This window comes from Antechinus flavipes, chromosome 4 (genome assembly GCF_016432865.1).
Source record: "Antechinus flavipes isolate AdamAnt ecotype Samford, QLD, Australia chromosome 4, AdamAnt_v2, whole genome shotgun sequence".
Lineage (NCBI taxonomy): Eukaryota > Metazoa > Chordata > Mammalia > Dasyuromorphia > Dasyuridae > Antechinus > Antechinus flavipes.
Genome location: NC_067401.1, coordinates 277,185,972 through 277,210,941, shown reverse-complemented (window position 1 = coordinate 277,210,941; position 24,970 = coordinate 277,185,972). Strand labels below are relative to the sequence as shown.

The following is a 24,970-nucleotide window of genomic DNA, read 5'->3' as shown; positions in this document are numbered from 1 at the left end:
ATGACTTGCCCAGGGTCAGACATCTAGTACATTTCTGAAGATATATTTAAATTCATATAATGTTTTTAAAACACAATTAACATATATATGTACATATGTATATATCTATATATGTACATATGTATATATACATATGTACACACACACACACACACATATATATATATTTACATTGATAAAGATTCTCTACTATGTAATTAGCACACCTGAAATAACATTGCAACTAATTTCCTAAGTCTGCTTAATTTGCTCAAGAAACTATATTCAGGCATTACTGCACCAGTGATGCTGAAACCTTCTTGGAACACTAATATACCAAACTATGTAATCAACTATCTGCAAATAATTAGGTTTAACACATAATTGCTAATTGTATTTGCACTTGGAATTACAGAACACAGCACTTGAAACACTGTACTTAGAAAGTATAACATATAATCATCCTGGATCTAAATTTCCCCCACCCCCTGAAATAAGATCAAAATTATCTGATTCTATATCTCATAATACTGAGAAATAATATTTTCAAAAATAGGTATTCTTGACTGAATATCCTTTGTTAAAAAGCCATAATGTGAATTTAAAAATGTATTTTAGTCTAAATTTAACCCTCTCAAAAAAGAAAATCAATGCTTACCATCATTTGACATTGTACAGTCTGATACCAACTCAAATGGATCACTTAGTAACTTGTCTATATTCAATCTTTAAAATTCATTTATTGACATTTAATGAAAAGTCATTTCCAGTTGACTATTTTGAAAGTAAACACTGCTTTCATTTTTTTCCCTATGTTTTCCCCCTATCAAGCTACTAAATTTCATAATGTCAGTTCAAATGCTTGGTATTTCTTTATTAGTTATTAATTCATCTATCAATTTAGCTTTCTCCCTAAGACTTCTTTGATATAAGGTTATCATAATTAAAACTTTTGTAAAGAAAAAAATCATTGCATAACATGAAGCATAATACTCATTTCGGCCTATGTATAGAAATTATAAATGTAGGTTCCTATGAAGAAAATTTTGTGAATAATTATAAATGGGTAAACGTGGAATGTTTTGTTTATAGAAGTAGTTTCCTCTTTACTTTATGTCTTTAGACAAAGCTTGGATGACCATTTGTGAGGGATGATGAAAAGGGGGTTGTCATTCATCTATGAGCTGAACAAATGTCATGTAGGCCCTTCCAACTCTGAGATTTTTTTGAATCTGTGAAATGTGTCTCTCATGCTGTCATCATTGTACAACCTTCCTGATTTTCACCATTTCCTAATTAATTAGGCAAATTATTTAGATTAAATAACCCAAATATTAAAGTTATAAATACAATGTAGGATCATTTCAAGAATTTGCTAGCAACTGAATTTGGTGATAAACTACCAGAGTATAGGTAATATATCTACCAGTTTCCATCCCCAATTAATTCCCACTACTATGGCAGTAATCTAGTACAATGGAATAACTACAAGATTTGGAATCCAAGGATATATATTTGAACTTTGGCTCTGATCTCTACTAGATGTTTGACTATAAATAAATCACTTAACTTCTCTAGGATTCTCCTCATCTAAAAAAATAAAGGGAGAGACTAAATGACCTCTAAGTTAATAAGATTTAAATCTGACCGTTTTGATCCATATCAACATTGAACTTCTAATAATTTCTAGATCCCTGACTTTGCCTCACTTTTCTATTCCACTAAAGAAATCAGTATGAAAGACCTTTTAAAATGAAATATATTAAATTCTTACCTCTCCATCATTTGGCATTTAAAGCATACTTTCCTTTATTAGTCTTATTCCTTTTGCAAGACCACAGTGTAGATCTGATTACTCACAATCAAAGCAAAATGATGGTATAGGATCACTATCCTGGAGTAATTCAGAATGGATTCCCCTGAATTGTCAAAGTAATGCCATTGATTTATCTATGGGCAAATCTAGATAGTTTATTATCTTAAATAATTACTGTTTTCATCAGTGTAGGGTACAACATATACCAACATAAATCGTAAACTTTAATATACTGTTTTCATGGTTTATAGAAATTAAACAAAATAACTACTGGTATTCTTCCTTCTGTAGATGAGCTCTTCCACATTGGACCTCAAACAACAGGCACTATGCTGGGTGCCTATTCAAAACTTTCCCTTTATAGCATACATTCTGCTGAAAAAATCTTCTAGAAACTAAGGTCAACTATATGCTATAATAAATACATTAATGTAGAGATGAGGCTATAACAAAGGTCAAAAAGAAAACAATTATACATATTAGGGATAGTCCCCCCAAAAGTTTAAAAGTGTAATCATTTAATTAATGCCACTAAAATTACTTTATACTATATTCTATTCTAATATTATAAAACTTTTTAGAAATAAATAAAAACAATTTAAAAACATCCCTGGTTTATAAGGAAGTGCTTGATCTATAAACAAAGCTGAAGTGTAGTGATTTATAAGAAAATGCTTACAACTCAGAATTGAGACTGTTTGCAAGATAACACATTTCTAATTTATTTCTAGTTCAAATTTAAAATAAGTCCTATGCTATTCAGTGATTGACAGAAACATGATTTTGTTTCTGAAGCCAATTCTTTTCTTTTTTGGACATCATTCAGAGATCTAACAGGCTTTTACGATGCTCAAAAGCATTCATCCAAGACCACAACAAATGCTAATGATTATAAAAACGACCATATCCTGTTCATATCATTTTTCATGGCTTGTCTAGCTCCAACATTATAACATATAATTTCATTACATCTATGTAGAATGACGTGATTTTTGTTGACAAAAGAAAATCCTTATAGATAGATAATTATCAAGCAACAAACTGGAAAACTCAACAAAATAAATTAGAATGTAAAATGGGATGAGTAGAATACACAATGAATTGCTTTTGAAAGGAGATAGGGAAAATATAAGTACAATAGCTTATCAAGGTGTTAGCATCAGCCTAAAACATATAGTCTAGAATTCATTTAGATTCTTGATCATAATAGTCATCAAGTTTAATACATGGTTTAAAAAAAATCATCTAGGTATGTAGTGGAGAGAGTCCTAGAATTGGAGTCAGAAAAATATTTTCCTGAGCTCAAATTTGGCTTCAGACACACAATGTGATTCTGGGCAATCCTTTTTAACCCTATTTGCCTCAGTTTCTCTTCTATAAAATGAGCTGAGGAAGAAAACGGCAAACTACTCCAGTAATCTCTGCCAAGAAAACCTCAAATGGCATCACAAGGATTGGGACATGACTGAAATAAGTGAACAAGAACAAAAATATCACCCTTTATTCCCATGGTTGTAGTTGTCTTCTCCCACTGAGTCCAATTGTCTACTTCAATTCAAAGACAAACTGCTATTCCATTTACCCATTTATTTTGATTAGAGGTAATTAAGGTAACTGATAGATTTAGAAACTAAACTAATATAGATTTAGAAACATAAGGGAACTTTGTCATCTAGTCCTTATATTTTCCAGGTGAGTAAACCAAGCCCTAGGTACTCATTTGCACAGCCCGTACTCTAACTAGAAGGCCACATTTCCTTAATGAGAAAGAGGGAAGGGAAGGGGAAAGAATGGTAAAGAAAGAGAGGATGGGAGGAAAATAGGAAATCTTAGAGCAGATAGATACATTTTGACTCACATTTTAAAGTGTTTCTGCTTCCTGTCCTAGCCTCAAAACTATATGTAAACACTTCAAGCCCAGCTGATTACTTATAATTGGCCTTAAATTAAAATGGACTACTTTAATTAAAAGAGGGCAATTGTGGGTTCAATTAACCAAATGTATATGCTATTAGTTACTATCAAGCAATTAGTTAATTACAAAAAATGCTGAAAATATGCACAATTGGATACACCAAATTACAATCCACTTGTAAATAGGATTTTAGCAAGCTTCTTTTTTCTAAGAGCAGTTTTCAAGGAATGGTTACAGCTAGAGGTGTCTAAGATGTTCTTTTAAATTGACATTAAAAAAAGATTTTAAGTAACTAGGGTCTTTTGTTTTCCAAAAGATCTATATTAACTAAACCAGGGGGAAAAACCTTATACAAATATAACTTAAAATGTTTGGAAAGATTCAGATTTAGACCAGGACACTTTCCATTTTATATATATTCTCCCCACCACAAAATGGTTGTTAATTCGAACATGTTTTTTTTTTTTTTTTTTTAAATTAGATTTGGAAGTGAAGTGGATGGAGTCCTGAGACTGGAGTCATTAAATTTTCTTCCTGAATTCAAATCTGAGCTTTGACACATAGTGTGATCTTGGACAAGTCACTTAACCCTGTTTCCCACAGTTCCTCATCTATAAAATGAAGTGAAGAAAAAAATAGCAAATTACTCCAGTAATCTGTCATGAAAACTCCAAATGGGGTCACAAAGAGTAGAACATAACTGAAATTGATGAAGTTGGGGTTCCTGATGGTCAAGGAGTTAAATGATGAGGTTAGTGGCAGGTTCGGGGTTCAGGGAACCAAATGAAAAGGTTTGGCTCCCCTAAATTCCCCTAAGATTCAGCGCAGAGTAGGGAGTTGTAGTAACCCCCTTCTGGCAGCACAGAGGTCCTTCATAAAAGAATTTACGAACCCAAAAAACTAAACTGGTAAAAGAAATTTATTATTGGCATTGGGAAGTCAGCCTTTGCTATTCATGAAGAGAAAGACTGAATTCCTTGGTGGCAAGGTCCTGACAGAGAAGTAAAGTTTCTAGCAGAGAAATCTCGACAGAGAAATATAAAATCTTGTTAGGGAAATAGGTGAGAAAAATAAAGAGAGAGTAATGCTGAAAGAGAATATTTCAGTGGGCAGAGGATTAGTGCTATGCCAGAGAGGTTCCTTGGCATAGCATGTTAGGTCCTCTGCAAGGACTGAAACCTAAGTTGGCTCATTTTATAATTGAGACCTTGGCTATAAGCTGGGAGGTTGCTCTTGATGAGGGCTTGGTGTAGCTTGAGCTGGAATTAGAATAGATAATCTTGGAAGTGAATGAGTGTTTGTGGACTAATCTTTTTCTCTATTGAGAGCTTAACCAGTAGTGAGTGTTATCAGTGGGGATGGTGCCATCTCTCAGGATAACAGAATGAAGCTGTTTATCCTGTTTTCCTTCGAAGGGTTTTTTACAGAGGCCAGGATTCAAGGAGACTTTCTTGAAGGAGTTTTAGAAGAAGAGTTTCGGGGTCCCCCTTGTCAAAATGACTGAACAACAAAAATCTCCCTTATGGTCATGGTTTACTTGTCCTCCAATAGCAGGAAAGAACTGTTTTATTTCAGTTTTATAAGCCTCGTGTCTAGCACAAAGTAGATACTTAATATACATTTCTAAATTTGAATTTATTTATTCACACTTGCATAAATCAAATTAAAACAGAAAAAAATAAGTCCTATGCAAAATAGTATGTAGGTATGTTTATGTTAAGGCTCATATGAAAAAATAAAACTTATTTATAAATGGACTTTTCATCTGTAAATAGGCAGAAAGGACTTGTCAAACTGTAAAGAAAAATTTAAGAATACAACAAACTACATATAGTACTAAGAGCATAAGCTTTGCCACTCACATTCTGTGTGACATTGCACAAATCATTTATGATCTCTGGATCTCAGTTTACTTTGAAAGATGATAGAATTGGACCATCTGGACTCTGAGATTCATTCTAGCTTTAAATCTGTAACTTTTAAATGAACTTTCAAAAGGTCCCCAAATTTAGACATTTTAACTTTCTAAAATTATTTTAAAACACTTAGAATAACCAGTAATTTATTTGTTGTTTTTAACTCAATAAATTTTTCTTACATTACTACATTGTTTTAAAATCTTAAATAAAACCATTTTCTCATGAAGAGAGTCCATTTATTAGTTTTTTTAAGTCAGGTTTTTTGCAAATAAGTCAGTTTCTGTAAAATCACATATATGTTACATTTTATATCAGTGTTCCCATATTAACATAGTAGGCACCATAGTAATTTATGTTGAAAGTAGAAAAGGAATTTCAGGGACTATTCTTTCTGATCTTCCATTTTACAGGTTAAGTTATTTTTTATAACTGTAATATGTGAAATTCCCATTGTTACTGCCATTCTCTAGTATTCTGTGGGCAAATTTAAAAAAAAAAAAAAGATAAACATAGAACTATCCCACCATATTGATAACCAAATGAGTACTTTAAATCAAGTCAAATTCATCATTAATTTATTATTATTCAATATCCTATTCAGATGTTTCAATGACTTTGAATGACTAAGCGTGAATTTTTAACTAACTATTTGTATCTCAGAATAGCCTTCCAAATCAAATATAAAACAATAGATTGAATATTGCTACAAAAAGGCAGAGACTAAATTACTTAGCACATATTGAGAGAAAATTCATTTAGGTCTTCAATTTATAATATACAACAGAAGGCCTTTTGGTAGACTGACTATTATGGAACTTTAAAATGATATCAATAAGAATTGAGTCTTTTACATAGATATTTTACCAAAATGTGTTATTCTGTTTTGTTGGAATACATGGGAGAGCTGCTGGAATACATGGGAGCCACCTGACAGTGGCTGCTGGAGATCCAACTCAGAATGGATCTCCTCTTGTGAAAGGATGATACAACTAGACTGAGAGGCCGTTGCTGTTCTCTGATCTCTCTGCCTGAGAGGTCTTTTCAGTGTCTGACCTCTCTCCTCTTCCCTCTGCCTTCAGTTCATCTCATTCCCAGTCTGCAACACCCATGTCAGCAAAGGCTGTGCTACAACTCCTTCAGATATTATGATCCACAGCTGTGGAGGCTTTCGGAGAATTGACCTGTCCCTCAACAATTCCCCATTTTTTGTTTTTATTCCCCCACACACACACAATGGGCCACACACTGAGGAATGCAAGCAGCACTATCACCTCTGGATAGTTGTAGCAGGTATTGATCTTGTGAGATATCATGGAGACAAACTTTCAAATGGAGGATTGTAGTCAGAACAGGCATTTAAGTCTCTCATTAATCTCCTAGCTCAGCCCTTTAATGTGTTGGCCCATTCAATTACCCTGACTAAAAAGTCTTACCCGGGCTTTTCTTCCTTAATTTTAGAAGGAGGTCAGGTTTCATCACTTCTCCACTAGCAAGGTATATTTAATCACCCCAGGTTGGGGGCTCTAGAAAGCAACAGTACATTTTGTCACCCCAGCTTGGGGGCTTTAGAAAACAGGACACACCACTTTTTTCCTTCACATTATTTGCATATGAAGAGTCCAACTGTTAAGGATATACCAGAGTAAGAATGTGGCGAGATGTGGTGGCCCAATGACAGCCAGTCATATACTTTCACTTTAGAAATCTTCTCTTAATAAAAATAAATACATCTCTAAGAAAAAACATTGACATCAAACTTTCCAAAATATGTATTACAGAATCTTGGAGTTGGAAGGCACCTCCAACCTGATCCTAAAAACAATCTCCATTAACAACATATCCAAGTGGTCATCCAGTCTTCACCTGAAGACCTCCTCCTAAAGCATCTCATTCCACTTATAGCAACTCTTAATGTGTTAAAATTTTCTTTCCCCTTAAGTCATACCTAAATCCACTTTTCTTCAGTGTCTATCCATAGTCCAAGTTTTGCCTTCAACCCTATTCAACAAATTAAGCATCTGTCACTCATTCAAACAATCCATACATAGTATATTCCTTAGCTCCTTTAAACATAATGGCCATACTCCTTTGGATTCTCTTGCTTATCAATGTCCTACTTAAAATGTGTAACCCAGAACTAGAAAAATAATCAAAATATGATCTTGAGTATCTTGTGTACCCCCAGAATATTAATGTTGTTGTTTTACATATTTAAAATACGGCTTTCAAAGAACCCTTTAAGCATAAAACCAATTGTATGACTCTATGATTTGTGTTAAATGACACAAACATGTTTTCTTGATCCTTTACTAAGTTCTTTGCGTTATCAGGAGGATTTCATTTAATATGGTTTACCAAAAGACCAATGCTACAAATTGCAAACTGAATAAAACTTTACATTAAAAAGTCCATAAGTAAAAAACATATCCACAAAAAAAAAAAATTTAAACTTACCAGTGCTGTCATCATATACAACTGTGACTGTTTTCCACTTGAAAAATTGCACCAGGTCCAAAATGGCACGGCTTAGTGAAGAGAAGTCGGGATATAGACTGACATAGAAGGAATCCTTGTTGTCTGACACTTGGTGCTTCCATCGGGTCTGTATGTGGGGAACCCCCAGGGCATTGCAGATGGATTGCACTGCATTGGCTGATGAACTGTGTGAAGGCCCAAAGATGGCTGCTACCCCGAGAGACAGCTGATCACAGGCTGAAGAGAAGATAGAAGTCTGTCAATGATGAGAGGAGAGAAGCCAATGTGCCAGCAGATATAGCATTAGTCCCATGAGCCAAAAGGCAAAATTCTGCAGTATTCTGCTTATAATAATTTTTAAATATCATTTTAATTGAAAATTTTGTTTCTACTTTTTCATTGTTATTGTTTGTCTTGTATATGAGGATTTAATACAGCCAGACACCTGCAACTAAATCCTCTGCAAGTCACTTTGAAAGAAGACAAAGGAGAGAAAAAGAAGTGAGTTCAAAAACATCCCAATTCAGTATTACCCAGTAAGAATTTTACATTTTCATCAAATATTTATTTATAATTTTCTAGTCTATATGTTTATTTTGAATTAATGCAATATATTATGCTGTATATATGTATACATAGACATACATGTGTATGTATATAATATATGTAGGTAAATAGATAGAGATAAATAAATAGATAGACATACAGATAGATAGATATACTTTCCATTAGATACATGTGAGCATCAATAGATATACAGTTTCAACCATAGGGCAGGGGGCAGTGGTTGAATAGTGACAACTGCCCAATGATCTTAAGGCTATGTGGACTGTCAATCCAAATATTAGACCCTAAAGTGAGTGATTTTGCTATACTAGCAATCTTTAGCAAGAATGTTCCAATTGCTCTGGGTTTTGGGTACATTAATTTTCCACATATTGCTGGGAATTTATGTTTGTTTGAAATGTTAAATTGAATTCAAACACACATCTAAGGATAATGTGAAACCATATAAAGGCAAATAGAAGAAGATGGAGAAAGACTAAGGAGAAAGTAGAAGAAGACAATTCTCCAATTTAAAAAAAGTATAATGTATACTCAGTGAGTCCATAAAACTTTAGATTCCAGAATCATTAATTCTTATGTACAAGAAGGTACATTCAATGTACTCACTCTAAGCTCAGGAAGAAACAGAAATTGCTTTTTTTTGTCTTTGGCTCTTCAGTACCTACCACACTGGCTAGAACAGAGTAAGTACTTAATAAATGCTATTGTTAAAAAATACTTATTAATTTTTTGGTATAAATGAAAAGCTTAAACAGACTAAAAACTAGCCTTTCACTTAGTCGAGTTAAAAATAAATGGTGTTCACCAGGTTTTTAACAAAATGAAAACCAAGAAAGGCTAAAAATATTATAAATCAGCATGTTGACAAAAATTTCCCTAAGAAGTTAGCAGAAGAATATTTCAGTTAAGAAGCTAAATTTTTAGGTATTCAAAGGTTTATTTAATGAATGAAATGATTCATTATATCATTAGAAAAGATATTTAGAGTCAAAAAATAACATTAAAAACCTTGGAGTTATTCGTCTTTAAAATATAGCATAATTTGTTTGTATTAATGAATGAAGATATTTAATGCAATTTTTGGATTGTTTTACAAACTCTTCATATTTAGTCCATTTGTTTTTATGGAGTACCCATACATTTCAGACACAATGCTACACTTGATTCCTATACTATCCTTCTCTATATTAATCCCCAATCCACACATCTCTAATCGGCATGAGATCCATGGGATGAGACTTAATTAATGATCTTTTCCCTCTTAAAATCAGGATTGAGATTTTACTTATTATCAGACTAAATTCATGCCATATTTTTATTACTAGTGAATTTTGAATTCTTGAAAAAGGTTTCAAATGTCTAATACTTCGAAAATCTGATGTATTTATCATCTGTACCTTTAGTTTCCTTAAGTATTTCTAGGATAGCATCATTTTCTATTTGATAATATTCTGGCTTGCTTTGAGGTTGATATTGAAAGGAAAATATTTTAAAAGATTCATTAATTTTTCATCTCTACTCACTCTCAGTATTTTCTAGGATTAATTGGTCTAAGCATGTTTTACATTTACATTTCCCTAATGGAGATAATTATGAACTATGTCACTAGTCAAATTTTGCAGCCTTCCTGTGTAAGCCTGATAATTGCAGCTATGAGGACAAATATAATAATTTCAATATAACCTTTAACTTCTGGTTGTAGCCCTCCAAACCTTCCATCACACAAAAGTGGTTTTGAAATGTGTAAAATGAACTCTGAGGGCAGACAAAATGTAGGCTTTGATAAACAGTAGCTGGTTGCAAATAAAAGGACATATTTTTCACCTTGAGGAACATGGAGCCTTTATACAACTCCCATTAATGCTAATAAGCATAGTTTGAATAGATTGCCTGGATCAACACAAGAATATATAAATAGCAATACATACTTTCATTTAAGAATGCTACTGAAGTATCTTTGATTCTATTCCATCACTAACTTATGAAATGTCTTAAAAGTAGCATTCCAAAAAAGGCAAAATCTACATAAATCATTTTGAACTAAGCAACATTCCAATAGCCCATGTCCTGTGGAAGAGTTTATTAGTTTTTAATACTTGTCAATAGAAAGTAAAGTCTAGATAGTTACTTAATGAAATAGCAATATTGAAACTCAGATTCATGACTCAGTATTTTTGCAGCACAGTGGATAGTCAGCAGGAACTATATTCAAATTTCCCCTTTGATACTCAGCTGTGAAAAAGACACAGCCTCTCTGAAGCAGTTTTATCCTTTCTAAATTGAGGATAATAATATCTGTAATAGCTTTCTATACCACATACCTCATATTGACCTATATCATTTGTCATAAGATTAGAATAACACAATGAATGCAAATCACTTTGCAAATTTCAAAGATCTATTAAAATGTCATTCTTTTAATTAAGTAGTTAAAAATGTGAACTCCTTTCTATTCTTTTATGTTTAGATGTACAGATTAAATAGGATTAGGGATTTGAAAAGGAACTAGACCTGTGATTTCATTAATTAAGGAAATTCTCACCTGAGGAAACTCCCTCTATCAAAACAAGTTGCATGTGAAGATCTCGAATAGTTATCTAGAGTTCTAAGAATGATTTGGTATATATAATTGGTATATATTAGGGATGGGACTTGAACCCAGGTCACTTTAAGTTGAAAGCAATCTTTCTATCTTCTCCATCATACTCACAATGTCCTTTTTTTCTCTTTTCACAAAATAAAGCCTTAAAACATGAAATTCAAATGCAATGATACTATTTACTTCAATACTTCAGTAATCTATTATTTTATTGGGGTAAATACTCCTTCCACTAATGAAGATCACAGCCTTTGACAGTTGCTTTTCCAAAATCACTCTGTAGCTAAAATCAAGATAAAGCTCCCTGAATCTAAGTAGCTAATCCTCCTTGGACATTAGATATGATGATCCATCACTTGTCTTGCACTCAAAATCCGTCCAGCAGAATAATATCTTATATTATTATATCTTATACTCTACTGACACAACCTTTACAAACCCAAAGTTATAACCATATCCCAGTATGATTTTGGAAAAAAAATTTAGTGGAGCATTATAATAATAATGAATTATAGAGTCTTTTATATTTGACAAAAAGCTTTTTTCACAACATACATAAATAATGCAGGCATAAAATATTCTATACTCATCACTAAAATGTATCTTACTTCTTTCATATTCCTAACTTTCATTGTACCATGTTAATTAATTCACCAGTGTCCATTTCTATTAATAGAAAGAAAAAACATTTTTTTTAAATTGGACATGAAAGATAATATGCTTGAGGTCTGTTTGAGGGTTTTTTTTTTTTTAAGATTCCCCTCAAAGTTTCAGGGATAATACAGAATTTTTAGTTTTCTCAACTTTATAAAATCACTTGGAACAAGAGATGCTTGACGGGAAATCAAACAGATAAATTAAGATCATAGTTGCAATATAATTGGTTTTGGAAAAAACTATAAGCACAGATTTGAGGATATAATAGCTTACATTTATAATGTATTTGACAGTTGAAAAAGAATTCATGAGCTTTTGAAAGAGTTAGCCAGTACACATAATTTAGATTTTGGTATTTTTCGAGGCTTGGGGTGGGGTGGGGGGGAAGAAGATAAAGTTAAAAAGAACATTTTAATAAACATATTATTAATCAAATGGGAAGTATAACTTTAATTATAACACAGTTAATTTGATTATTTCAATAAATTGTTTTGAGAAAGAGTTCCGTGTTTTCAGGTTTAGTCCCACTTTAGTTTTGGTTTTGGTTAAGTAAATTATGCAGCCATAAGAAATATTCCTTTTGGCCTTAAATGAATTTGGCTTCAGAAGTTTATCAATCCACATCACTTAAATAGTGCTTGAATTAAAATATTGTCATTCTTTATCATGCAAAGAGATTTTTAATAAAGATAAAAATAGTCTATATATAGGAATATAGACTATTTTTAACTAGTTACCAACAAACTGGAATTAAGAAAATTGTTAGCCAAAATTATAGACTTTAGCTCTAGAAAAACATAAAAGTTTAAAAAAAAAAAGGAATGCCAAATTACCTTTCTTGGATGCTTCAAAGCTATCATAGAGGTTTATCTTTTGTGTATCATAGGTGAGGGTAGTATTGGGCAATAAAGTTCTATTTCTGTTGATTGTGTTCACAGCAAATCTGAAGGCTAATTCCTCAGCTCCCATTGGGCCAGATTCCACATACTCAAAAATACCACCTGATAATAAGAAAAAAATGAATGATCAACTTTAATAATACAAAGGAAATAAATACATATTTTAGTACCTATTAAATATTCTTTATGTTATTCTACTGAATGCTAACATATTCCCCTAAAAATTGACATTTGATTTATAATTATATTTATAAATGATAAGCATACATTGCCAAAATTATCTATTATAGATAATCAAAATATTATTTTGTCAGGCTTATAATTACTACTGCTATGATTATTATGATTATGACACACACATATTGTAATGCTGGAGAAACTGAGACAAGATAAAGATTAGAGGGTTTTTAATATTTTATTTGAGAGAGATTTTCTGGGGCCAAAACAGGATCCATCTTGACCCCAGCAGACTGAATGAGACTTGAGTCTGAAAGCATTCAGGAATCCAAGGATTCCTATAGATTCCAGCTATCAGGGAAATAAAGGCTGGGGGAGGCAGGATGTAAGAGCATTGATAAGTGGGAATTTCCAGAAAGGACCATAAATCCAGTTCTGACAGGAAGGATCATAAATCCCTATAAGTTGGGAATGAAGTAGGTAGTCAAGCTAAAGACTGGAAGTCTGCAAGTAGAGATAAAGGGTACCAGCTAGGTATCTGAGATGAGCCATCTGCTCTTCTGGGATGCTAATGGTCAGAGCTCTCAACCCTAATTTATACCATTTCTAATGGTCAGGAAGGGGGGGGGGGAGTTCCCAACCAGGGGGAACTGAGGCAGAACAATTAAAGGAAAGTGTTGCATAACATTTTAAAGGTTTTTTTTTTTTTAAGTGTTTACCCATGACCCAAGTAAATGTGTATATACAGATTTTGCTGAATAACTAAAATTTGACATAGAAATGATTAATATAAAATTCATACCACTGACAAAACAAAAGGGAAAATTACAATTCCCTGCTTATATAAATATAGACACGTGTCCAATAATTTAAAATTTGACACTAATTTGGAAAAGTGTACATGATTCTTAGGGAATGAAAAATTCAAAAAATTCATTTCTAATTACATTTCAATGCTCTGTTTGCAAAAAAAAATATTACCTTCAAAGGAAAAAATGAGAAATTAAAGAATCAATCTTCAGGATTTGAAGATTTTAATATTGTAATTTTTAATGCAAAATCTTACTGCATGTATCACATATTACTGTGTAAAGTATCTAAAAACTTTTAATTAATTAATTAATTTTATATTCCTTAATAATATTTATATTCCTTAAAAATCTGTCCTATGATACATAGTATTCTCTCAATCAGCATGACTATCACCATATTCTTTAATTCAAATCACTAAGTATTAAGTTCTGACTATAAAGAAGACATTGTCATAGGGCTCTGGGTCTAATAGTTTTCTTGAAAAATCTTACTTTCTGAGATAGAGAGAAGATACAAATAAGTGAAGATGAATACAATATAATGTGATGAATGCAATCCAAAATATGAAATCATTTCATCAGCTCCCATGAATTCACTTATAACTTCTATACTAATAATTCTCAGCTTTATCCAGACATAACCTCTCTCTTGACCTCCAGCCTAGCACTTCCAATTATTTACTGGACATCTTGATTTCATGTCCCATGAACATTTTAAAACCAATATGTTTAAAAGAGATATGATCTTTCCCCTCAAGCTCTTCCCTCTTCCTAACTTTCCTATTACTTTTAAGAACATCATCATCTTCAGTCACCTAGGCTCAAAATCTTTCCCTCTATTCTGTATCCTATAAGTTTCTAAGTCCTGTCATTTCAGCGTTCATAATGTCCCTGTTAAGCATCCCCTTTTCTCTTATGTCACCTACCGAACGCAGAGCCGCATCTCACACCTGGACTTCAGTAGCCTATTGGTTAGTCTTTTCATTTCAATTCTTTCTCTACTGCAATCCATTCTCCACTTAGCTGCTTAATTTTAAAACAGATTTGACTACACCACACCACTGACCTTCACTGCATGGATTCCTCTGGCTCCTATTATCTCCAGGATCAAATATAAAATCTTTTAAAGCCCTTCATAACCTGACACCTTCCAGTCTTTTTCTACTTTATTCCCTTAGTCATACTCTGTAAGCCAGTGATATTGGCCTCCTTATTGTTCCTCACAAAAGATATTCCCTCTCTACCCAATAGAATTTTCACTGAATGTTCCCTATGCCTGGAATCTTTCCCTTTCCATCTATTTCCTGGCTTCTCTTGTATCCTCCAAACTAAAGCTAAAATCCCACCTTTTGCAAGAAATTTTCCACAATACCACTTAATGCTCTTCCAGAAGGAGTGCTTAACCACACCCTCCTTTCAATTCTTTCTTTCTTGTTTGAGAGCTGTGAATGAACACTTCTCTCACTCACTTAATCCTTTAAAGTGGGTTTTGGAGCAGTTATTTATTCCATTTTCATTTATGTGCTTGGTAAGATGCTGTGCATGCTGATAGTCATGACACTTTTTTCCCCCCAGCAGGATGTTCTAATTTCATTGTGCTAATTTCTGCATTTATAATTTATATTTCTGCATTTATAATTTTAATAGGGAAATCCAGATTAAAATATCTATTTGGAATCTAAATGTAAATGGGGCACTGAGAATATGGTATTCTACACATACATAATTTAGAAATATAAGCCTTCCTTCTACTTAATATCCTATATTCACACAGATATATCTCATATATATACATGTGATTTATATGTTATTATTTACATGTTATCTCCTCATTAATGTAATCCCCTATTAGAACTTAGGCTCCTTGAGAAAAGAAATTGCCTTTTGACTTGCTTTGTATCTTTAGCACAGGACTACACACACACACACACACACACACACACATATATATATGCTTAATAAATGTTTATTATTGATTATATCACCTCCTAATCTTTCTATCTTCTGAACCTGATAAAATATCTTAAGGCAGTTATAATCTGTAATATTTAGCAAAAGTTGTGCAGGTAAAACTGGGATGATTTCAACTCCCTTATCTTTAGTATCTACTCTTTGCCACAATCATCTCTTAGCTTGGCACATACCCATTTCTAATTTGAGAACCATGGAAATAAACTTGCTATTGTTCCTAGAGGGTATATATCAATTTCCTGTCCTATAGTCATATTCACTATCCCTGCAACTTTCAGAATCAAAGAGATCATCCTTCTGTGTTGCCTTCCCCAATTAGAATGTATGCTCTTGTTGGGCAGAAGTTGCTTTCTCTATTTTTTTTCATTATCTGTATCTCCAATCCTCCATTATGTTCTGCACATAATACTTATTAGGTTTTTTCAATGAATAATTTCCATATTTCTTGTATATTCCATTTTCTTGTATTTTTAGTAATTTCTCAAAATATATCACTGATCATAATGCCTCTCAATTCTTTTGCAGCCATTGGTCTAAATTAATATTTTTCTTCATATAAAATCCAAAAATAAATTTCATTTTTGACAAATTAGGTGTTTCAAAAAGTAATGAAATTTATTTACATGATATTGAGAATTCTTTATTCACAATTAAAATGAAGTTTGTTTTTTATTTTTAGGTTTTTTTTTTTTGGTATACTACTACAAAATAAATATATTTACCTTTCTTCTTGATATGGACTGTCAAAAATCAAAAGTCATACTTATAGCATCTAAAGTCCTTATCTATTCATATTTACATTAAAAGAAAGTGAAAATTGCTTTTAAAATATGGTAAAATGATTAATATGTCCTTTCTTTTATTTTATTTGCTAGCAGGTATTTTCAACTGGGAAATATATACACATAATTGTATTAATTTATCTATGGATCTCATTTTTTATATAAATGCTATCACTTTATCGATAAGAGAACAAATCTGGTGTTGCATTGATTTAGAAAATTCAGTTTTTTAAATATGTTCACTAAATATGCATTTCAGAAGGGAATTTTATTATAAATGTATTTGCTTCATCTTCATTATCACTAAGAAAATGACAGTTTCTTCTTTTATCCTAAACACCTTTTTGAGTATTTTATCATGAGACAGTAGGTTTCAAAATAACAGAATTACTCTGACCTCTGCACCTAAATCTCCATAAATTTTATAAAAAGCATTTCTTTTTAATGGTCTGTGTGTTTTTAAGATAAAGTTGATTATTCTCCTAAATTTTAAAAGTCATCTCTAGCTTCTTATATTTCTTGTTATAAGCAATTATCTGGTGAAGCACACAGCATATACAAATTGCATGAAGGACCCTTTGACCCAGGAGTGTTTCTACTCGGCTTATATCCCAAAGAGATCTCAAAGGAGGAAAAGGGACCCACATGTGCAAAAATGTTTATGGCAGCCCTTTTTGTAGTGGCTAGAAACTGGAAACTGAATGGATGTTCATCAATTGGAGAATGTCTGAATAACTTCTGGTATATGAATGTTATGGAATATTATTATTCTGTAAGAAATGACCAGCAGGATGATTTCAGAGAGGTCTGGAGAGACCTACATGAACTGATGCTAAATGAAATGAGCAGAACCTGATCATTGTACATGGCAACAATAAGACTATATGATGAGAAATTCTTATGGCCGTGGCTCTCTTCAACAATGAGATGATTCAAACTAGTTCCAATTGTTCAGTGATGAAGAGAGCCATCTACACCCAGAGAGAGAACAGTGGGAACTGAGAGTGGAAGACAACATAGCATTCTCACTCTTTCTGTTGTTTGCTTGCATTTTGTTTTCTCTGTTTCTTTTTCCTTCTTGATCTGATTTTCCTTGTGCAGCAAGATAAGTGTATAAATATGCATATATATATTGGGTTTAACATATATTTTAATGTATTTAACATGCATTGAACTACTTGCTATCTAGGGGAGAGGGTGAGGGGAAGGAGGGGATAATTTGGAATAGAAGGTTTTGCAAAACTTAATGTTAAAAATTACCCACGCATATGTTTAGTAAATAAAAAGATTTAATAAAAAATAAAACAAATTGCATGAAGGGTCATATTTTAACTAGTAATTTGTAGGATTCTATTCAGTTCATACATCAATTGAACTCTGTAACCTTTTATACAATTTTCTTTTAAAATTGAATTACTTATATATTGAAAGTTTCTCTTGAAATTGCATTACCATCAATAGATTTGCAGTATAAAAGATCTTTCCAATATCAACTTTTACATGTAGCATACACACACACACACATAGTCAAATGAGCATATTTAAGTTTGCTTTACCTACTTGCAATAAAAATAGAAAGTTTTTGCTTTCTCAATTATTACAGAGATCATTATATATGGTCAATTTTGATTCCTGATATGTTATTTGCAAATGCAACCAGTAAAAGATGCTTTACATATAACTCACCACATCTCCATTCAACTCTAGCAATAGCTATAGTGTATCATCTTTCTTCCATATCCAATTAAGATTTTTATACATGCCAATTTTATATGTAACCTTACACTATGCAAGTAAACCTTACAATGCCACAAAAATAGTTTGGGAGAAGATGTTTTCTTTTGCTTTTTAAAAACATATAATTACCTCTTCAAAGTTTATCTTGCCAATATGTTCTAAATGCTTGTTTCATGATATATGCAGGTAAAGTATTTATGTATGTACAAATGAATAAAATAATGGGAGACTGCTGTGGCTACTGTACTTCATTCTCCAAGAGGACCAAAATGGTATCACTATATTAAGGTCAAGGTATAATGTGCCTGACTCTGTTGGATCAGACCAATACAAACTTAGAAATCTCTGTTACAGGTTGAGCACAGATAGATAGTCCTTATGAACATTTGGAGTGGAGATGACTAAATTTGTGCATCTCCTCTTTCCTTTGAATCATTACAATTCTGTTTTGCTCATAGAGCACAGGGTACTCTGATGTGGGCACAACAGGCTGGACAGTCCAATGCCAGCATCTCCCATTTTTTTACAACCAATATATGCAATGATACATACAATACATACAACATACATGTATGTACATATCTATGGATATGTACGCACATTGTTCATCTTTCATTTTCAAAGAATACTAATGATATTAGAATGTTGGGGTCAGGGCACAAAGTGTGTTTAGCTGTAGCTGATCAGTCCATTTCGAATTCCAAAAGCTCTACCACAGATTGGCCACAGCAGTCCTTTAGGACATTTGGGATAGAAATGTCTCTGAAATTTGTGTAGCTCATTTTCTTTGCCTTCTTTTGATTCTGCTTTTTTCATGCAGTAATATAGTTCCTTTGATGCAGGCACACTTTTACACAGAATTTGCACAAGTCAAGTACTCACAGGGTGGGTAGAACTAATACAAAGACACTCTCAAGGTCTATGTGAATATCTTTACTATCAATTGTGAGACATGGGAGATGCTGGCACAGGACAATTCATCATGTGTATATATGTACAAACATATTACCATTTTTAAAGACAAAATTAGAATCTCCCAGAAAAAAATCTTATCTAAAATTCACTCTTGCCAGAAATTTGCAATGTTGACAATGAAATTGACTGTTTTTATTCCAAAATAATAGCTTTAGCTCAGAAAACTGCTATAGAAAATTTCAGTGAAGCAACAAATTTTTTCACCTTTTTCTGAACCTGAGGGATGTTTTATTTTTTTTTAACTTGACTCGTGTTTTTTTCTCCTTTAATATAGCTTTTCAAATAACATTTATTTTATGCTACATACCTCCTACAAAATAATAATTTTCTTTAAAGTTGTTGTTTCTATTTATGTAGCATGATAGTTCTGTAGCTTTCCATAAGCATCCAGTATTCAAAGACAAGATTGCTACCTTTACAGAGTTCACAAGATATGTTAGATAAAATTCACCCCATAACTGTCATGCACCTATAAGAACTATATGATTCTAGGGAAATATTTTGACCAGTCTACAATTTTCACTCCTCTGATAGGGGCCAACATTAAGTTTTATCTTTTCAAAAATGCATAGCTCACCTTGAATATACACCTCTCCTAAGATTACAAATACTTTCTTTGATGCTTATCCCTCCTGCAGGATTCTTAAATACACTGGATTTTCCAGTTTTCCAAAATCACTACAATGAACAGTACAATCATATACTTCCAACTTTATCATTTATTGTCTAATTTCATAAGATTAATGATCTAAAATAACCCTAAATCTTGACTTTCAGAAAATGTGATTAATTTATCAATTTCAATTTGTTATCTATTAAGAAATACAGAAATTATTTTTGTTTCCCTCAAAACTTTATTTAAAGGATACAAATGTCAGAATTTTTGGGAAATAATTCCAAAATTAATTTCTATATGATAAACAGGAGCAAGTAAGAAGACATACACCCTCCTCATTAGTTGCCTTATTTCTTTTTTTCATAATGGGAATAGAAACCTCAGAAATATCATTCCATGAGGCAACAAATATTTATCTAGAGACACTTGAAGTATTGTGCTTGGGATTGTCAAGAACACCAAAATATGAGATGTGGTCCTTGGGTCTAATCTAGTTGGAGAAATGAGTAAAACACAATAGTAAATAATGACAGTAAATGCCAAATTATGAGAGACTACGAGGGCTATACAAACTTATACTGTATAGGAAAAGAAAAGGAGTTCAGTGAGAACTAAGTAAGAGAAACCTGCAAGGAAGCACCAAGACTTGCATTTATACAATGGATGAAAAAAGCATTTAGTAAATGCTTACAATATACAAAGCACTGCTAAATGCTAAGGATACTAATTTTTTAAAAGACCTTTCCTACTTTCAAAAACCTTACATTCTAGTGTAGAAATAACATAGAAGTTTAAGCTATAAGGCACATGGGAAGGTCTCATGGTTGCTAAAATATAGGCTCCAAGTAGATGGTAATATACTTTTAATCTTATATCTATGTATAAAATTTTATCAGTTTCTAATATTAAACCATTTGACAATGCCAAAGACTAGTGGCAAAATTTTTTTGCATTACCTGTGGCTATATAGCATGAGAAAAAGCAGTTTTTAGGACTGTGTCCTCTTTCCAATCAATTCCTGGAAAGAGGGCTGCAGGGGCTAGGATTAAAGAAAGAAAATGGTAAGAGTAAGCCTGTTCCCAAGGCCCTTTTTGGCCTATTATTAGCAGCTGGTGTTTGGAATAATGAAGTATTTTCTTCCATTGAAGAATGATCTTTCAAATATGACTATAGAAAACCAGACTAGAAGCAGGTGATCTGGGGAACCCAACTTAGAATTTCTAAAGCTGGTGAGTTTAAGGTACTGGGGTATATCCATCAGGACCTGAGGCAAAGAAATGATGGCAATAGAGGAATGGAGGAAAAAGCAGGGGTCATATGTATTTTGAAGGGAAAATGGACAGGATTTGATGACACTCCTATGTTTGTTCAACACTGCAACTATAGATTTTCCCCAATTGAGTGCCAACACTCTTTATTTAGGATGTTAGACACCGATGAATCCAGTAAAGTTGCTATTCAGTGATGGCAACATATAGATTTGCCAGTTTGACAAAGGAAGCAACTTGCTTTTGGTTCTCTAAACAATAAAGGTTTTTTTTTTTTAACCATATCATAACTTTTTTTCTAAAGGATGACACTTTTGAATTATTTATAAATGCTCCTGGAGAGCTTTCTTATTCAGCACTGATGTATTTTTGTATTACATGGCATTTATTAGTCTTCTTCTTCCATAGTAGACTATAAACTCTATGAAGGGCAGGGACAACAGTCTGACTCTCATTCAGATACAAGACACAATGAAGTAGGTGCCCAATAAATCCTGATTAAATTGAAATGGTATAAATTTAAGATGGAATTTTTAAAAAATAAATGAATATAAGGAAGGAGGGGACAGGGAGGGAGATGAAACATGGTTTTTCAAGAATTGTCACCTGATGGCAAAGAATTGGAAATTGAGGGAGATGCTCATTAATTGGAGAATGACTGAATAAGCTGTGGTATATAATTGTGATGGAAAAATATTGTGCTATAAGAAATGATTAATGGTGGTTTCTGAAAAACCTGGGAAACATTATATGAATTGATGCAAAGTGAAGTGAGCAAAACCAGGAGAATATTGTATATAGTAAGAACAATGTTACAAGGATGATCAACTGTGAATGAGTTACTCTGATCTAGATAATTCCATGATGAAAAATACTATCTCCTTCTAGAGGAACAGATAAATTCTGAATGCAGATTGAAACATACGTTCTTAAACTATATTTTTGTTTTATTTTGTTTTTGTTTTCTTTTGCAAGATGGCTCTTACAGAAATATGTTTTTTGCATGACTTCACATGTATAATATCATACCACTTGGCTTCTCAAATTGGGGGCCAGGGAGAGATTGAGGGAATTTGAAATTCAACATTTAAAAATTATTGTTAATGTTTTACAAGTAATTAGGAAATATTTAATAAAATAAATAAAAATAAAAAAGAATTGTCACCTGAGTCTGACATTTATAAGAATTCAATGAGTCTGAAAGGTCAAGAGAAGGGAAAGAAAGCACATTTCAATTAAAAGAATGCTCAGATCTGTAAGATTTTCAAATCATATTGTCTTTCCAAGCCCACTTTAAATTGTTCAATAATTTACCCTATGGGTATCTAGAACATCACCATAAGATGGCCAGATTTTCCAAAACTAAAAGAAGGGTACCTGATCTAAGAATTTTTTTTTAATCTTTCTTAAATGAACATTGTTTTCTTGATGTTGAGACTTCCTTAGCAAATTTAGAAGAACAAAAATATTCTACTGGTTTATGACCATTCATGCAATAGAATACATTCTTCTTTATTGCCTTCTTCTAACTCCACTGAACTTTCTCCCAAACACTGATACTATCTTTCCCAACAGGTTCTCCCTCCCAAACCCCAGAGACTTCTCTAAATCTATCAAGATATTTTTTATTCTATCATCCCAAACTCCACTTTTTTTTTATTTCCATGTTGGCACTTTAATATCTTCAAACATCCATGCTAACTATCAAAAATAGAATTTATTGGGCCCATGTAATGTGCCAATCAGTGTTAGATAGGAGACTGACTTGAAGGCTGAAGAATCAAATAGGGAAGGGGAAGAGGGGAAGGAGATTGTTTTTATTTTCAGTTCCTTTTGCCATTCAACAAACATTTATTAAGTGCCTGCTCAGTTCTTTAGCTGTGTTAGGTTCTAGTTAAAAAGATAAAAACAAGAGTCTACTTGGTCCTCAAGGAACTGGCATGTAGGGTGAAAGGAGCCATTAACTGATGTACAGAAGAGCCTGTGTCTACACTGAAAATTTAAAAAAGTAATTTCCCTTGATGATTAGGGGATTTCCAAAAGAACTGGAAAACCACAAAAAGCTCCAACTGATGTTCCTATTATTTCCCTTTACATCTCCAAAGGTTGGTTGGTTGTGGTCCTTTCTTCTTGAAGAGGACCAAAATGACATTTAGAGTCCAATTACAGTATGTCAGATTGTGGCTGATCAGACCAATACAAGCCCAGAATGTTCTGCCATAGATCCAACACAAATAGTCCATATGAACATTTAGAGCAGCTGCTTTAACGTTGTGCTTCTCAGGGTTCTTCTAGGCTAATTCAATTCTGCTTTGCACTTAGAGCACAGCATCTTCTCTGATGAGGGCACACTAAACTGGGCAGCCCTGTATCAGCCTCTCTCACGCACAATTAATTCTAAAGTTCTTAAAGATACCTTGAGAGTGTCCTTCTAACCACCTTGTGAGAGACTGACTTGTGTGAGCTTTCCGTTAAGGTTAAAGATGGATAATAGCAGCAGCATCAAATGAAAACAAGAGGAGGCAGCAAGTACTGTTGGAACAGCTAGCCACTGAGAGGTTTGGATTAAAGGTCATTAACCAGTTAAAGAATATATGATCAGAGGCTACTTCTCTACAAGGAACCTACTCAGTCTAAATCCCTGGTCAGTGGCCCAACTGCCCTGAGGGGGGAAAAATGCCTATATATTTATACAGAGCTTTAAAGTTGGCTAAATGCTTAACACGTTTCCTCAGCAGGGGAGTCAAACAGGGAGTGGGGGAGGGGAAGGTCAAATCTAGGGCTTGAGAGCTTCCCCAGACTTCGACACGAAAATCTGGTTCAAACTGAGTTTCCCTCTCTCCCGAAGATAGGAGACCAAGTGAAATCGTCTTCTCCAGGTGACCTTTACGCCGTATTTCTCTTCCGGAGTGTCCACGACCAGAGGGGGCTGGCATGATGGTGGGGTCTGGGGCCGGTCCAGATTAAGGGGGCAGTGCCCCAATCCTTGATCCCTCGAAGTTGCAGCAACATCGCTCGTGGCCACGCGCAAACCTGCAATCTTGTCAAGGGGGTCAGGCTGCAGAGGGTCACAGCTCCTGGGGTTGGGTGGCAGAGTCGGCGGCCTTCCAGCCTCCTCGGCCCCATCCAAGCGGGGAGCGTTTTGCCGGGTTGAGGCCTCCCGGAAGGAAGTCTCGGAGCCCGGGTTTGTACCCGGCCCGTGGTGGAGGCTCTTTAAAGGCAAGGGCGGAAGCCAATGGAACCGCCGCCAACGCCGCCGCCGCCGCCGAGATGAGCCTCCGACCTGGAAGGGCAGGCTGCGGCGCGAGGGCGGCTGTGGCTTGCGGCCTACGGGCAGCCAGCTGCCCGGGGGCTTCTTAAACTGGGGGGAAACCCAGGCTAGGCGGGCCTCAGGGTTTATTGGCCGCCGAGGCACAATCCGCGAAGGCGCAGGGCAGGGCCTCGGGGAGCCTCCACCGAGCTTGGGACCCTCCAGGGGCCTTTCCAGGAATGACAGTTGGGCTTTGCGAGACGGGCTGTTGCTCTTCTTCCTGCGAGGCATCTACGGGAGAGGGAAGGGCAGTGGGCAGCTTCATGATGCCTATCTGGGGGAAGCTGAGAGGCAGGAGTTGGGGTGGGCACAGGTCCTCACCTAAAGTCCCAGACTGAATACAAAACCACTTTCCCCTCCAGCTCTGGCCTTGAAGCCGGGAAAGCAGAGACGCGGCCCTGTTCTGATTGGTGGACACCTCACACGTGACTCGAAATGCTTATCCCACTCATCTATTTCCTGTTGGATATTCCTGGGGCGCTTGAGGATGTGGGGC

General features: G+C 34.0%; 2 protein-coding genes across 3 annotated transcripts in view; both read right to left on the bottom strand.

The window, feature by feature from the left end:
• Positions 1-24,970, bottom strand: part of GRIK2 (glutamate ionotropic receptor kainate type subunit 2) — an 822,997-nt gene that overhangs the window by 540,686 nt on the left and 257,341 nt on the right. For both annotated transcript variants that reach the window (XM_051997449.1, XM_051997450.1), the window contains 2 exons: positions 12,761-12,928; positions 8,084-8,341 (listed from right to left, as the gene is read on the bottom strand). In XM_051997449.1, coding sequence (XP_051853409.1) covers positions 8,084-8,341; positions 12,761-12,928 — 426 coding nt within the window. The remainder of the gene's footprint in view (positions 1-8,083; positions 8,342-12,760; positions 12,929-24,970) is intronic.
• LOC127562037 (RAD9, HUS1, RAD1-interacting nuclear orphan protein 1-like) lies at positions 23,941-24,705 on the bottom strand. Its single transcript, XM_051997451.1, has one exon. It carries the CDS (start codon positions 24,703-24,705, stop codon positions 23,941-23,943), a length of 765 nt encoding a protein of 254 aa, XP_051853411.1.